The 16,090-nt window shown below is 37.2% G+C and overlaps 1 protein-coding gene across 14 annotated transcripts in view; it reads left to right on the top strand.

Annotated features, from left to right (window-relative positions):
- Positions 1–13,678, top strand: part of DOCK9 (dedicator of cytokinesis 9) — a 328,156-nt gene extending 314,478 nt beyond the window's left edge. For all 14 annotated transcript variants that reach the window (XM_074962965.1, XM_074962958.1, XM_074962984.1 and 11 more), the window contains 4 exons: positions 3,497–3,687; positions 8,533–8,633; positions 8,841–8,979; positions 12,317–13,678. In XM_074962965.1, the coding sequence (XP_074819066.1) occupies positions 3,497–3,687; positions 8,533–8,633; positions 8,841–8,979; positions 12,317–12,439 (554 nt within the window). In that variant the 3' untranslated portion in view covers positions 12,440–13,678. The remainder of the gene's footprint in view (positions 1–3,496; positions 3,688–8,532; positions 8,634–8,840; positions 8,980–12,316) is intronic.
- The last annotated feature ends 2,412 nt before the right edge of the window (positions 13,679–16,090 follow it).

The raw sequence follows: 16,090 nt of genomic DNA, 5'->3' as shown, positions 1-16,090 counted from the left end.
TACTTTGTGTTCTTTATATGGAAGGTACTATAGAAGTGTGAAGTGTTAAGTATTATCTTTTGGATAAAATGTAAACCTGACCATTTATAGTAATTAAACTTCTTGCTAGGCTTTGATCTAAAGTAGGAGCATTAACCCAAATGTCCTTGTTGTTATACAGTTTGGGTATTTTCAGTCCACTTGCCTAAAAATCCTGTGTTGTTTTTTAAGTATTTTTCATTTCCCATCCAAAAATATTGCTTAGGGTCAGACTTGCTGCTTGAGCAGTCTGGAGATCTTTCCAATGGAACATTTTTCCCTTGGAAAATTCCAGTTCTCTGAAATCAAGACATTCTACAGGAACATATCAATTTCTTTGAAACTTTTGACAGAAACCAGGTAGGTTCCATCAGAAACTTGCCTGGTCTCCTACCTGCCTCCTTGGCAGCCTGGGTTCCCAGATCTTCAGCTGCCCACGCTTCCAGGACTTGAAGCTCCATTGGACACCAGGGAGCATATTTCATTTTGGATTAACAAATTATTGTAGGCTTGCAGTTCCATGAGAAAATTGAAGTTTTTGGATTTTCATCCTGATTCAGGATTAAAAAAAAAAAAAAAATCCCGAAATTTCAATTTTTTTTACATTCTTTTCCCAGCCAGTTCTAGTAACTACACTCGCGTAGCTTGAGAACTGATTCTCCTTCTAAGGTTGCCTGTGTGCTTGCACAACCTCCACTGTTAGCATTCCAGTGGGTCTGCCTGAACCCTCTTGCTGCCTCATTTTAAGCTGGAAGGTATAAAGGGGAAGTCTTTCCCAACTGTTGTTTTGTTCTAGTTAACGCCCATAGGAGCAGCAAGTAAGAATCTACCAGTGTCCTGGATGCTTTCATCTGTCAGTACCCTTACTCTATCCTATTATGGTTTTTTTGCTTTTAGCTTTTTAGTTAGATTGTTTTAGTTCTGCAGCATTGTGACCCTACTGGTGTTTGATCCCATTTACATAATCCTTCATTCTCCGTTTCTATGTTGATTATACACCATCGTTAGCTCACAGGATTTGGGTCTTAATTCTTCTTTTTTTCCGAGTCTCCATCTCTAGTTGGTACCATGGCAGATCCCAATAAAAACACCATCTTTAAGCTTTGCAAATCAAAAGATGCTATACTGCTACTGATGACTATTATGTTGCCTCGATGAGGGTCACTGTGCAGATTAAATATACAGGCCATTGCTATCACCATGAATTCAAAGGGAGTAGGAAGCTTGCCTCAAACTCCAGCTGTTAGAAGAGGTGGTTAATGCCATTTGTCAGACCTTGTGAAGCATGGAAAGGCCACAATCAAAGGGCTCCTCAGCATCACTCTCATGGCTAAGGCCAGTGCTGAGTCCACAGGGTCAACATCAAGGGGCTCCTCGTCATCTCTGACATTTGGTAGGCCAGAAGCGTTGGTGTCGAAGCTAAGAGTGCCAGGAAGGCTGACTCAAAGACCTTTGACCTGGAAAACTTACCCTGACTCTTTGAAGGTGACCCCTCCAAAGCATTTTTTTTAATTGAATTTGTGCCTTTTTTCCTACTCAGTTTTTATCTTAGTAAAGCCAGAAATCACGTGTCTGGTCTTCCCTGTTTTAACTTGAGGACTACTTTGAGACTTGTCTATACTGGAAAATGTATTGTGTTATTACCACATTAACTAACACAGTGGTAAACACAACTTGGTTCACATTCTCCCTGCCCCCTTTGAATTATGAGGAAAATTACAAGGAAATGTTACACAACGCTTCTATGACTCGAGTCCTTGACAGTTATTAGTTAGCAAATATTATAACCTTGTATCATAGCTACAGTGTGTACATCTATTGAATACACAGTTTTAAAAAATAATACACATATTGGTACACCACTATCCTGAGGGATTTCATTCTCCAGAGCAGTACCTGAAATTGGTTATGGTATAGTAGTATTAATTTTCCGCTAGGAAGGTCTGTCATTTAAAGGAAAATTATAATTAAGTTTGGCTAAGAAGTTTAATGAGTTTAATTTATAATCCTCTTTTGTAACACATTCTTTGGTGGAAAGTGGCATCTTATTGTATAGTTACCAAATTATTACATTTTTATAATTCTCTAAAGCAATTAAAGTAATGAACTTCCTTTGTAAAAGAAGTTCAATTTAAGCACATGATTTCTTTATTGCTTCTGAACTGCAATAAATTAGTTCACTTATATGTCAAGGTCACAGCCTGATTATTTTACATACTGACTCATACATACAGTTTCTATTAGGATTAGAACAAACAGTACTTTTAAAAAGTACTACTACGTATTTACTTGTCATTCATAGGTTACTATGTTGTAGACTTTGGTCATTTAATAAAGTTTGGTCCTGAAGTATGAGGCGCATCCGCTGGAATGTGTAAATATTCAGCACCATATGGTGGAGGTGAAGGGCGGGAAGGGAGGGAGTGATTGCCTTCATTTTCCTTAAAAGAGGGTGGGGGACAGTTTGGAAAAGGCTGATTTGAGAAATGTTAAGAATTTGATAATCCACAAAAGCAAGGAAATTCAGAGTTGGCTAACACTTGATTTCAGTAGTAACAGAATCACATTAATCTAGGCAGGGGTGAGCAAACTTTTTGGCCCGAGGGCCACATCTGGGTTTGGAAATTGTATGGCGGGCCATGAATGCTCACAAAATTGGGGGTTGAGGTGCAGAAGGGGGTGAGGGTTCTGGCTTTGGGTGCAGCTGTGGATGAGGGGTTTGGGGTGCAGGAGGGTGCTCAGGGCTGGGACCAAGGGGTTCAGAGGGCAGGAGGGTGTTGAAGTGCAAGAGGGGGTCAGGGGTGCAGGCTCTGGGTGGCACTTACCTCAAGCACTCCCAGAAGCAGCAGCAAGTTCCCCCTCCAGCTCCTATGCCGAGGTGCAGCCAGGCGTGGCCAATGGGAGCTGCAGGGGCAGTGTGCGGAGCCCCTTGGCTGCCCCTATGCGTAGGAGCCGGAGGGGGGACATGCCACTGCTTCTGGGAGCCGCGCAGACCGGGGCAAGCCCCCGACCCCGCTCCCCAGCTGGAGGTCGAGGGCTGGATTAAAACGTCTGGAGAGCCGGATGCCGCCCCCAGTCCAGAGTTTGCCCACCCCGATCTAGGCACTTCTGAAAATCCAACCCAAAATGTTTTAATAGTCTTATTTGGAATATATTTATCTATTAACTAAAATGCTTTAAAAGGAAACTCTGAACTTTTTTTATACTATTGCCAAGCAATACTGAAGGCTAGTATAACTGAAAGATATTGGAAAATAAATGTTTGTGGTGTTTTTCAGTTTGTTTACTTTATGAATTTGACAGCATTTTTGTGTATCATGTAACAAGAGATTGTTTGCTGTATGGTTGTAGCAATAAAAAGCATTACTAGCTTAATAAACTTTTTTGAAGAATTTTGTAAAACTCTACCAACATATAAACTGTTTAAAATTAGCTTAATATAATCAGAAATAGATTACTTAATCTGTTTTTATCCTAGCTATACATTGTTTTCCCTATGTGAAAAAGCGCATTCCTATAATGTATCAGCACCATACAGATCTAAACCCAATTGAAGTAGCCATTGATGAAATGAGTAAGAAGGTTGCAGAGCTCAGGCAACTTTGTTCTTCAACTGAAGTAGATATGATCAAACTGCAGCTAAAGCTACAGGGAAGTGTCAGTGTTCAGGTAAGATACCTACCTGTGCACCAGATCTCATATATTGCTTTCCCCAACGAAATATGATAAATGAACTTTCAGCATTTTTATCTTTACAAAGTGTCTATTTTTATGTGAATTATTGAATGTTTCATGTAAGAAATGATATATATCATTCATTGTCCTAGATTATTTTTCATAACAAACCGTAACAGCTTTTGACAATTAAACAAAGGACTCAGAGCTATGTGACTGACTTGTATGACTGTCTCAGGGCACGTATACACTTACCTCTGGAGCGATAGATCCAGCAGGGGCTGATTTATCGCGTCTAGTGAAGACACGATAAATTGACCGCCAAGCGCTCTCCCGTCGACTCTGGTTCTCCACCAGAGCGAGAGGCGCAGGCGGAGTCGACGGGGGAGCGTCAGCACTCGACCTACCACAGTGAAGACACTGCGATAAGTAGATCTAAGTACATCGACTTCAGCTACGTTATTCACATAGCTGAAGTTGCGTAACTTAGATCGATGCCCCCCTCTAGTGTAGACCAGGTCTTAGCTCCTTTTGGTTCCAGGGTGAGAGGCTGGAACAGGAATAAAACACTAGCTTCTCAAATAACAGGGATGAATTAATTTATTTTGCTTGATTTCAAACCTACTCTCATGTTGAGTTCAAATGTTCTGTTCAAACTTAATCGTTGTTAGGTTTGAACTCCAGTCAGATGCTTTTTGGAAAAAAAAACCCCAAAAAGTGTCAGAACAGGGAGGGGAAAAGAGTGAAAATTGGAGCAGATAATGAACATAAAGTTTAAGAAAATAGAACATGGGTTGAGAGAACATTTATAAGAGAAAAAATTGCGTGTGTGTGAGAGATTATATCGGGGGAGCTGGTAGCAAGCAGTATATAGGTTGGTTAGCACTTCCCAGGCATGCTGTTCTATGACATAGGACCTCAGCCTCATTTAGTGGACACAGTGGATGCACAGAGGGGCAGAATTAAGGTTGCCCCGACAACCATAAATCTAGCACTTTCTGACTTTTGAGTGCTTGTCTTTACAACCTAAATGAGGTGCTTTTAATGTAGCTTTTGTGTGCATGAGTTATACACACACACGCATTCTGTATCAAAGCCACTCATTTGTACCATCATCGCTATTGAGGGTGACAGCCCATCTCTAAAATGGCTTTTCCGTTAGCTATTAAACCTTTTATTTCTTTGTTTTATTTATAATTATGTGACCATTTCAAAATTGTGATAAGTTGTAAAACAGTGTTAAAAAAGATGCCTCCAACCAGTGTGCAACACACACATACACAAGATGCCATTGGAAGTAGCGGTAGTCTCTGTGGATCGCAGTGCAGTCACTGCTAGCCTTCCCCTCTGTTGTTGACATAGGAAACTACCTGAGGATGGTATCAGAGATTCTATATGCAAAAAACTAAAGGGAAAAATTATCAGGGGCTTCAAAATGAACTAAATTACAAATTTTTACTTAAAAAACTAAGACTGGTGATCTGTTCAGCGTGACCATCTCTTTTTCTACGTGGCGAGCAATGACGATGATGAAGTAGCTTTCAAACACTACCATAGAAAAAGTAGCTATGTCCTCACAGTTTAAAAAATTTAAGCTTCAGCAAAGATGAGTCCATCAACAATTACCTTGTACAGGGACAATACTTTTATGCAGTACAGCTCATTTCATGATGCACTCAGTATGCTTTACAAAATCAAATAAGCATAGAGATAAATAGAATGAATAGCTGAAGAACTTGGAGTTGTTGGAAGTATTGAATATGAGGCACAACTCTAATCAAAGTAATTAATAACAGGGAACAAAATTGTCATGTGACAGCTGTTTGGCTTGTGTGAAATGAGTTGTCCACGTAGCAAGAAACCACTGGGTCCTTCCCCTACAAGAACTGAGAGATAGTACACAGGGGCCCCTTCTCAAAAACTTCCCCAAGAGCAGCCTGGCAACCATTTAAGACTCAAAAGGGTGCACCGTCTAGAAAATGATTTTGATCCCTAGACAGCGACAAAAGCCCTCCCTCAGAAAAAAAAATTTAAAAAAATAGAAACCTAAAAATGTATAAAAGGCCAGAAAAGAAGAAAAAGCTAAGAATCCTGATCTTTTTGAACTTTAGCTTATCCTCTAAAGAAGAGGAACTCTCAGCTTTAGATCATGATAACCTCAAGCCATACGAGCAGAAGAGAGTCTTTTCTCCCAGGTGTGTTTGGGGCCTTGGAGAAGAAGGTGGTGGACACCATCAGTATTCATCCAAAAAGAGACTATGAGCAAGCAAAGTCCAAAAGCAGGTATCTTCCGTCAACAAACAAGACAGAATTTTCCATCTCCCTACACCCTTCTTTGAAGAATTCTTTAGGCAAGAACACGTTCTCCCTAAGATTAATGCATCTGTGGCTAAGAATGTGAGAATTCTTGCAAAAGTTTAATTCTTTCCTAAAGCCTCACACCTGAGCCACCCTGAGAAGTGACTTTAAAACTTTGTTATTAATCATCAGACCTACTCTGGCAACTACTTTTCGCAAGGGACATGGTGTCAAAGGCCTCACCCCCAAAACCACAATGAGTTTCATTGCTAAAGAAAATAATCCTTGGCTGTTGTTTCAGAATGGACATATCCATGGACTCTGTGAGGCTGACAGCGAGGGCCATAGCCACAAACTCTGTAGCTGAACACCAACTTTGGCTCCAACTCTGGATAGAGGATAATTACCCTAAGCAAATTCTCTGTGCCTCAGAATTTTCTGGCAGACTCTCATTTGAGGGAAAAGCTTGAAATGGTAATAAACAATAATACAGACAAGCCAAAGAGTTTGCTTCCCCTGTGAGGGCAGAACTTGCTTTCATTCCTGCTCACAACAAAGATTAAAGAGAGTGATTCCTGGTAACAGCGCATCATGAGGAAAACTGGATCAAAAAGTCGATCCAGACCCTCCTTCCAGTCCAGGTCATTAGTGAGACTGCAAATGAGCGTGCCTCTGCCCAGAAATAAGTCTACGATTGTGGATACTTCACTTCTTAGACACACAATTTTGGTCAGCCTTAGGCAGGGGTCTGGGAGACCCCAATAACTCATACTCTCTGAAGTTCCATTCTCCTCCCCTTCCTTTTATACTTCATCCAGCCTTGAGAGAGGGTGAGAAATGCCACGCAATGCAAAAAGATACTGCATCTCCTAAAAGCAACAGAGCCTGTCTCATGAAGGATGGGGTATTCTTTTAGAATGTAAGGTCTCCAGAGTGGGGATTATCTCTTATCCATATTTGTACAGCACCCATCCAATGGGGCCTTTATGTGGTGTTGTAAATATTTACTAATAAATAATAAAGGTTGAAAACCATTCCCAACATGAAGTGTCCTCATCTGGTAGTGGAAATAGAAGCCCACAAGACAGTAGGATTCGGACACAAAATCCTGACCACGGATGACAGATTTTAGGATAGGAAGCACCCCTGAAGGACTGCAATAAGCAGGGAACATGGCCAAGGTCAAAGAGTCTCCAAAGCATCAAATTTGTAGGGATAGAAATGATGAGGCTAGCTTCATCTAATGAGAAATGATGAGGCTAGCTTCTGCTAATCCACCTGCGATAGTAGCGTGTGCTGGTTCAACCAGACAGTACAATGACCTGGGCAGGCACTATTCATCTGAACCAAACTGTTGGCAGATAAATTCAAAATGGTTTCTGAATCAGGAAGTGTTCAACTGATATCCCGGAAGGTAGGCCATCCCCAGAAATGTTATTTACATCCAGTCTGTTTGTAACTAGGTATTTGTGCCCTGAAGAAGCAGATCAGCGATCTTTGGGAATAGACTATGGCTCATAGATGGCCGAATGGGTTTATGTACAAGCCCATAACCCTCTTATCACCTGCTTTCCTGAACTATTCTTCCTACTATCTGAACTAGTAGAAAAAACAAATATCATCACCACTCCTCAACTTAGCCAAGAAGATTGTGGTACTCAGGCCTAGTGGAGCTAAAGCAGAGGTCACCAATCTCTCTCCCCAGTGGTGGTGATCTCCTATCCCAGGTCTTATTTCTTGACTTCCCAATCTGGACTACCTGAGCCTGACAGCTTAACTATTGCTCTAGCATTTTTCATATTTTTAGTGAAGCTATGTGACCAGTCTTTGAGAGTCCCTGGTGTCTCTCAGTTCTCATTGACTCAATTCTAGCATGTGAAGGATCCATTCATTGGTAAAGGACTGTCAAGCATGCTGTCTCTAAGAAAAGATATTTTTTGTTACTGTATATTTATTTATATTATATTACTGTCTGGAAGTGCTAGCCACATCTTGAACTGTACAGGCCTTCCCCAAAGAGTTTACAATTTTAGGCTTTAAGATGAGCCTCAGCAGGTGGGTAAAGTGGAGAGAGTGAATGGGGTAACTGTTTTTGCACAGGGAAGCTGTGTGCACAATTTTAGATAGTTTAGGTTGTTTTTTAATAATGGAGATAAATAAGCAGATCAGTGTGAGCTCGCCATCTGCCTACCATAGTAAGGAAGACAAATTTCCTATTTGTTGGCAGTCTTACCAGAGATTGTATTTTGCTGCCACCCTTCAAATGGTCCTTCTAAGTCAGGATGCATCACATTGAGGTGGCAGCATGGGGAAATATATTGATGTGTTGTACCTGTTTAATAAACAGGGGAGTTTTGTTTCCTATTTTATCTGTTCAGTACTTGCAACAAACAATTCACTTAAGAAGAACAAACCAACCTAGCCAACCAACTTGTTTCACTATATATGTGTGTCTGTATAAATATATATAAATGCTTTAGTTGGAACAATATGGTAATATAGCAAATCAGCTTTATTTCACATTCTTTTTTCTTGTTTTAGGTTAATGCTGGTCCATTAGCATATGCAAGAGCTTTCTTAGATGACACAAATACCAAAAAGTATCCAGACAATAAAGTGAAATTACTGAAGGAAGTTTTCAGGTAAACTGTCTGAATGTACACGGAATAACTTTTTAAAGACAGGTTTTAAGCAGGTTTTGTTTTAGTCATTTACTTTAACGTTACCAATGTCCTTGCCACGCTAACAAGGTATTCTAAAATTAACAAGTAGCATTTGACGTTTCTCCTCTGGATTTTGCATAAACGTAATGTCTTTCTTTTTCTTTTCTATTTTTTATACAACTTCAGACAATTTGTTGAGGCTTGTGGTCTAGCATTGGGTATAAATGAACGACTTATAAAGGAAGATCAGTTAGAATATCAAGAAGAAATGAAGGCTAACTACAGAGAAATGGCAAAAGAACTTTCTGAAATAATGCATGAACAAGTATGTACTGAATCCTAAATATTATATTTAATACCATCCAGGATATAGTTGACCATGCTATTATAATATGCACCATTAGTTACCTACAGGAAAAATATTCAATAATTTTGTTTTCAGTGTTCTACTCTTGCATCGGAACTCTCCTAGTGTCCTGTGGTCATAACATGGTTTTCTCTAATTTTGTCAATAATTTATCATATTTGTAAATGCTCTCACACATTTACTGCAAATGCAAATGAAATAACTTTTTTTAAAATAATCATTAATAATCATACAGGATTATACAACAAAAACTCAGGATATAACAAAAGCTCAAATTATCTTTTAAAATTGACTGTCAGTGAATAGGCTACATGGAGCTAAGTACAAAAGTTACTGTAAGTGCTCATTACCCTACATAAGGTTTACTGAAATGATCCCATGTTAATTGTCACAGAGTAATAATTTAATAGAGAGGAGGTGGCTTAAGACTTGAGTTTTTAATGCTGAGAGAGGAATTTTTTGTTGACTTCAGCCAAAATTTCTTTACAATAAAAAATGCTTAAATGGTAAGATTTTTTCTTCAAGAAACCTAAGCATACAGAGTATAATTATGTATAATACTTAAATATAAAATTTTCTTCTGAACTAACATTCATTCTGACAATGTTATATGCAGTAAATATTTTGTGTAAGTGTGAACTATGATTTTCTTAGGTATATTAATTATAGAATTTATCTGTCCATAAATCATTTTGTACTCATTTCATTTTATGATTGGCACCTTACAGTCTTGTTCACAATGTCATCTCTCCCTACAAAGGGTTTTCTGCTCTGTAGAGTGAATGCCATTTAATAACATTCATTGAGTTCTTTTTCTTGTAGAGAAGTGGGATTTTAAATGCATAGAACTGTAAGTTACATCAGTGTATCACCTTGTAAATTTTTATTTCTTAATTGTCTTTAGTTAATGTCATAAATGTTATCGTGAAGCTTGGAGTATAGCAAGTGCTATATAAGACTGTTCTCACACACATCTTCTCCATAGTTCTCTTTCAAAGAAGAAAATTTACTATACACATGACTTCCAGTGTCACAGAGCATAATGTGGGCATAGAAAACACATTTATTCTACAAAAAATTGCATATGTGCACGCTCTCTTAATCAGATATAAAAATAGTATTTACAAATTGGCATAAACGTACATGACCTTTCACCAGATCTAGAGTGAAAATTTTTCCCGGCTGCAAAGAGCATATAGTTGAAGGCAGAAAAGACTTGGGATAACAGTGCAGATGACGAAGACTATATAGGAAAGATCCTTGTAAGAAGTGGGTTTAGAAGAAATGAGATTGTGCTTGGTGGATGAAAAAATGGGACAGTTTGACTAATAATATTTGAACCTGATGTGGTAAAAGGCAGGAATCCAGTGGAGGAGTTCAAAAATAGGGATAATATGGCTGTAATGACTGGTGTTGACTGAGCAGCAGCATATTTTGAATAAGATAAAGGAGGTATATGTGAGCAGTGGGAGGCCACAGAGAAGAGCATTGCAGTAATAAGAGGGAAAATGGCAAAGACGAGCACAAATTCTTTAACAATGGCAATAGGGAGGGAAAGGCTGTATGTTAATATTACATAGGAAGAAATAATAGGATATAATGAGAATTTGATGTGGTCAAGAGGATGGAGGAGATTGAAGAATCTAAAATAAAACTGCAGTTAAAAGTCTAGAAAGATAGTAGCATTTTAGCAACCTGAGAGAGAGGAGGGATTATCGAGACGTTAAGCAGAAATATGAAAAAATGTATTTGAAATGAGTGCAGGACATTAGGAGTAGATGTTTGAGGAACAGGCCTGGGGTATGAGGACACAATTGATTCCCTTACATACTTTTTCTTTTTTTGATTGTAAAACCTGATACATGATCTACTGTAAGACTGCAGGAATGCACACTACTGTCATAATATGCCAGTATGTTCTTATTATATAGATACGATTCATTAGAAAATGTGCTAATTCAGTTAAATGGTAGTCAAAAATGAAATGAGTCACTTACAAGTTTTAAATTAAATTTCAACATTTGAAGGTCCGAACTGAGAAATAAAATTACAGTGTAAGATTTTAAATTTTCATTAAAAATTATAATTCACGGGAAACCTTTTATCTGGAATTAATTTTGAATTGGTTAAAAATGTAGATTTTATATGACTGTACCTGATTTCTATAGTTCAGAAATTCATGGAATATTTCGGCAGTTTAATTTTTGTTCTACAGGCAATGAAAAAGCTAATTAATATTAACTGCCCTAACTAATTAGTGTAGTGATTAAACGATTGCAAGAAACTTTAAATGTTATATCAATGGTTTTTTTATATACAAATGAATCTTAACAGACTTATCTCTTTCTCTCCTTTGCTGTTCGCAAACATGATCAGATGGAATGGTAATATTTTTTGTTTCTGATTTCAGGGTCTCTGTCTAGTTTTGTGTAATTCCTTTTACCACTGTAACACAGAATGAACACTTTGTTTCATGGCACAAAACTGACCAAAGTTAGGAACAGACTTTGGGTCCCTTTAATCTTTTTCCCACATCCGAAGTATATTGTGGAGTCAGAGTGGCCATTTCTCACTGTGTAAGATCCCTTTTTTTGTCAGTCCATAGGCACCATCCTGAGGAATATGCTGTTCCACACTCCTGGTATGGAAATAAACAGCCATTTGGGAAGAAGGGAATCTAGTTTCAGAGAGAGAATGGTGGAAGGGTACTCCTAGTGGCAAAGCACAGCAAGGGTTTTGAATGATTAACAAAACCTTTGTATTAGCATTTTTTATATTTATCGTTTAAATTGCCCATAATTCTTTCTCTGACAACAGTCAAGAGTAAACTTTTTTGGTTTTGGCTGAGAAGTGAATGATCTATAAATGGACTTCCGTTTTTATAATGCCCACTCTCCTGTTTGTCTACATTTTTCCTAACTAGGTGAGATTTATTGATTGCTTCCTCCTTCCATCAGGAGTTATTTCTATTTTTAACTTGTGAAAGGGGAGCTGTTTGAGACTCAGCCAGCAAGAAAAGTGTAATCATTTAATTAGGAAGGTGTATCATCTGATGTTGTAGCAAGGTTTAGCACCCAGTGCAGTACTAGAATTGGTCCCTGGGAATAATGTTAACCACCACAAAAGAGAAAATTGTATGCCATTGAAGACAATATGAAAAATAGACTAGATAAATTGTACATTTTGATAATACCCCATTGTTTTATTGAGCTTATTGAATTATTTTATAAGTGATTTTGTGTATCTATGATCAGTTTTTGGGTGAAATTATAGCTCTGTTTATTTTTCACTTAAGATTGTTCCTGTTGAAGAAAAGACCAGTGTTATGTCTAATTCACTACACATTTTCAACGCCATAAGTGGAACTCCAACAAGCACAGCAGTTCATGGGATTCCCAGTTCTTCTTCAGTTGCATAAGTGTTTTGTAAAGGAAAGTAATTTTTCTTAGTATATGCATGGATTTGCTTTATTATTTGCAAACTCAGGATGATTTTAAAGCTAAATATTGGACACCTGCAAGCCATGTAAATTAGCACACTAAAACACTGAGCACACTATATTTCGGGACAGGCGGGAATAAACAATAATGGTGGTAGACTTCTAAAATAAATAGAAAGGTGAACATATATTTTTACATTTTGCTGGCAATATTAAAAGTTTTCATAATGTCTTTGCAGAGGTCTGTGTTGGGAACTTTTATGATAGTTAATTTCTCTTTTTCCTTAGAAAGTATTAAAATGAATGGCACATTACAAAAAGGTGTTGTAGAACGTACGTTTGCAGATACATAGTATTCAGATGTTCTTTTTATGTATGGCACATACAGATTGATTTTAAGTTCAAGAACTATTTTGGGACTAGATAGAGACACTAATTTTTTTTTTTTAATTTAATGGAACTGACACTAGTAGTTTTGTACCATTGACAAATTGTTGTGCTCCTTTTTATACCTTGTTGTCATATTGAAAGTATATGAGTTTAAAGCAAATGGAAAAATTAAGTACAACCAAAGGTCTGTATTAATGAACACCAAGCACCAAGTTACACTAAAATATAAGTGGTAAACTGATTTGTACATATTGTTTGTTAATACAGTCCATAGATTCTGTACATAAATATATTACATTTCTAAACAATTTTTAAATAGTCATAGCAGCTCTCAAGCTTTCTGCTTTAAATTTAATTGTGACATATTTGTGCTCATTCCAAGTATATGCTATATACAGTTTGTTTATTCCTGTATATAGATAAGTGCAATATGAAGATGTATACAATCTTTGCTATGTTAGGTTTATACACTGTTTTGAAAAAAATCATCCCTTTTGCCAAAGCAATGGAATACATAATAGGTGATCATTTTCTGTTAAATGGTGGTGTGATTTAAAGCTTTTACCATATTATTGTTCTTTCAAGACACTAATTTAGTAATTTTATATTTGGGGAAATAAAGGTTTTAAATTTTATTTAACTGGAAGCACTGTCCTGCTGTAATTAAACAGTCTATACTACATCTGTATTAAAAAAAAAAAAAAGTAGCTAATTTCTCTACAATGTGTTCTGGATTCTGTTATTTTACAGCTTATACATTAAGGAGCAAGAACTCAAAACATTCACTCATACAAAATCAGATTATTGCAATTAAAATATGACAAATAAATACAATATGGAGTTCTATGAATTATTTCTCTACAGTGAAGTTATTACCTATGGTATACTCCTACAAGTTCATTATTGTTAGTTTATTGCCTCCCTAGAAATTCTGCGCACTGAAGCAGTGTCCTTTCATGAATCCACCAAAAAAATTCTTGGAGTAATAAGTTACGCTGCCCTTAATAACCAGTGGCATTACCCCCCCCCCCAACGTTTTTTTCATCAAGCAATACTTCAGAAATTTTTCTCATCCTTATAGCATGGATGTGCTGACATTTTCATTAGTAGGGGGTGAACATCTATTGCTGTTTGCCAATGGTATTTGAAGAGACATCATTTTTTGTTTATATCACTAATACATATTGAACATTGGCTCTCACGGGATTTAGGTGAAATTCTGAATAGCACTGCTTCAAATATATTGTTGAAAGTTACGGATTTGCTACAAAAAAAGGGAGGGGGGCTTGTTTTACTTTAAAAAGGGAAAAGTAGTAGCTAGTGAATACTTGAGGCTGTAGAGAGACAGTCTTCTTTCTTATGAGTCCTCCGTCTTTGTATCAGTCATGTGTGGACATGGGAACCCCTTACTATAGATATGTGTAGCTACCCTCAAAACTCATTTTACATGTTGGGAAATGTCCCTTCAAAAAAAATTGTTTAGGAAGTCTACCAGTGAAAATGTTTCAATGAATTTCATTGAAAAAAGAATAATATTACCTGCAGGATTTATAATTCAAACCATGCAGCAACCTCCCAATATATGAAAACTAAAAAGTTAATTAAATTTTGATTGTAAGCAAAAATTAGATGAATTAGTCTCACTGTCCAAGATGGCTAGACTATAAAAAAGAAAGGAAGGAGCATAAACACTGAAAAGTAAATTAGACCTTTTAACTTTTGTTTTTACAATCTACATTACACAGGGGAAGAAACCGTTTACATTGTTAGTGTATCTTTTTAAAAAAAAAAGAGAGAGAGAGAGAGAGATAATTGAGTACAAAAGAATAGGGCAAAGATACATTAAAATCCTTTAACCTGGTCTTTTTTTCTTTTTTCTTTTTTTTCCCCCAAGCTCTCACTGTGAAAGAACCTGTGTGTGTCCTTTTAGGTTCGATGAGCTTTACAAATAATTTAATTCTCAGCTTTCTCTCTCATTCTTTTCTAATACCCAACTGAGGGCATTCCTAAGGTTTGACCATCTTACAATTACATGTTATAAAAAATATTGTAAAACTAGAACTTGAACAGGCACCTATTAAAGATGTCCAAGAGTTAAGAAGGAATATAACTTATAAAATGTACTCTACAGTCAGAAAGAGGAACAAAACAGGCAAATTAGTTGCTTGGCAATTATAAAATCCTGAAAGGTGTGAGAGAGATTCATATTTGAAATAGACATATTTCCTGGTTTTACTTCTACTGGTTCTTTGATTTTTTTTATTACATCTATACTAGATATGATAAAAATCTTTATTAGAATCAACAGGCTACCAAAGTGATTTAGCTTTTCACTTGGTTGACAGGAGAGTTACTGCCTTAGTCAAGCATAACAGTATTTTCACAAGCTATACTGTTAGAGGCTGAAGTATCTGAGAGCAGCCACGGTATCCATATTTTTGTTTGTCTTTAAAAGACCAATTGATTTCTCTGATGTGCCTAGAGAAATGTTCTGAAAATTAGTACTCACAATCACCTTTTGAAATCCTCTCTTACAATGTATTAACTTTATTGATAATAAAGCTTTAGGAAAAAGCCAAAGACTCAAAAAGTAATAGCAAAAAAAATTTCAGTACATCAGAAGCAGGAAGCCTGCGAAACAACCAGTGAGGCCACTGGACGATCGAGGTGCTAAAGGAGCACTCAAGGACAATAAGGCCATTGTGGAGAAACTAAATGAATTCTTTGCGTCGGTCTTCACTGCTGAGGATGTGAGGGAGATTCCCAAACCTGAGCCATACTTTTTAGGTGACGGATCTGAGGAACTGTCCCAGATTGAGGTATCATTAGAGGAGGTTTTGGAACAAATCGATAAATTAAACAGCAATAAGTCACCAGGACCAGATGGTATTCACTCAAAAGTTGTGAGGGAACTCAAATGTGAAATTGCAGAACTACTAACTGTGGTATGTAACCTATTGTTTAAATCAGCTTCTGTACCAGATGAGTGGAGGATAGCTAATGTGACGCCAATTTTCTAAAAGGGCTCCAGAGGTGATCCTGGCAATTACAGGCTTGTAAGCCTGACTTCAGTACCAGGCAAACTGGTTGAAACTATAATAAAGAACAATATTGTTCGACATATAGATGAACATAATTTGTTGAGGAAGAGTCAATATGATTTTAGTAAAGGAAAATCATGCCTCACCAATCTACTAGAATTCTTTGAGGGTGTCAACGAGCATGTGGACCAAGGAAATC

Source organism: Natator depressus, chromosome 1 (assembly GCF_965152275.1).
Source record: "Natator depressus isolate rNatDep1 chromosome 1, rNatDep2.hap1, whole genome shotgun sequence".
Taxonomy (NCBI): domain Eukaryota; kingdom Metazoa; phylum Chordata; order Testudines; family Cheloniidae; genus Natator; species Natator depressus.
The sequence above is the reverse complement of the archived record's forward strand: the minus strand, read 5'-3'. Positions and strand labels throughout refer to the sequence as shown.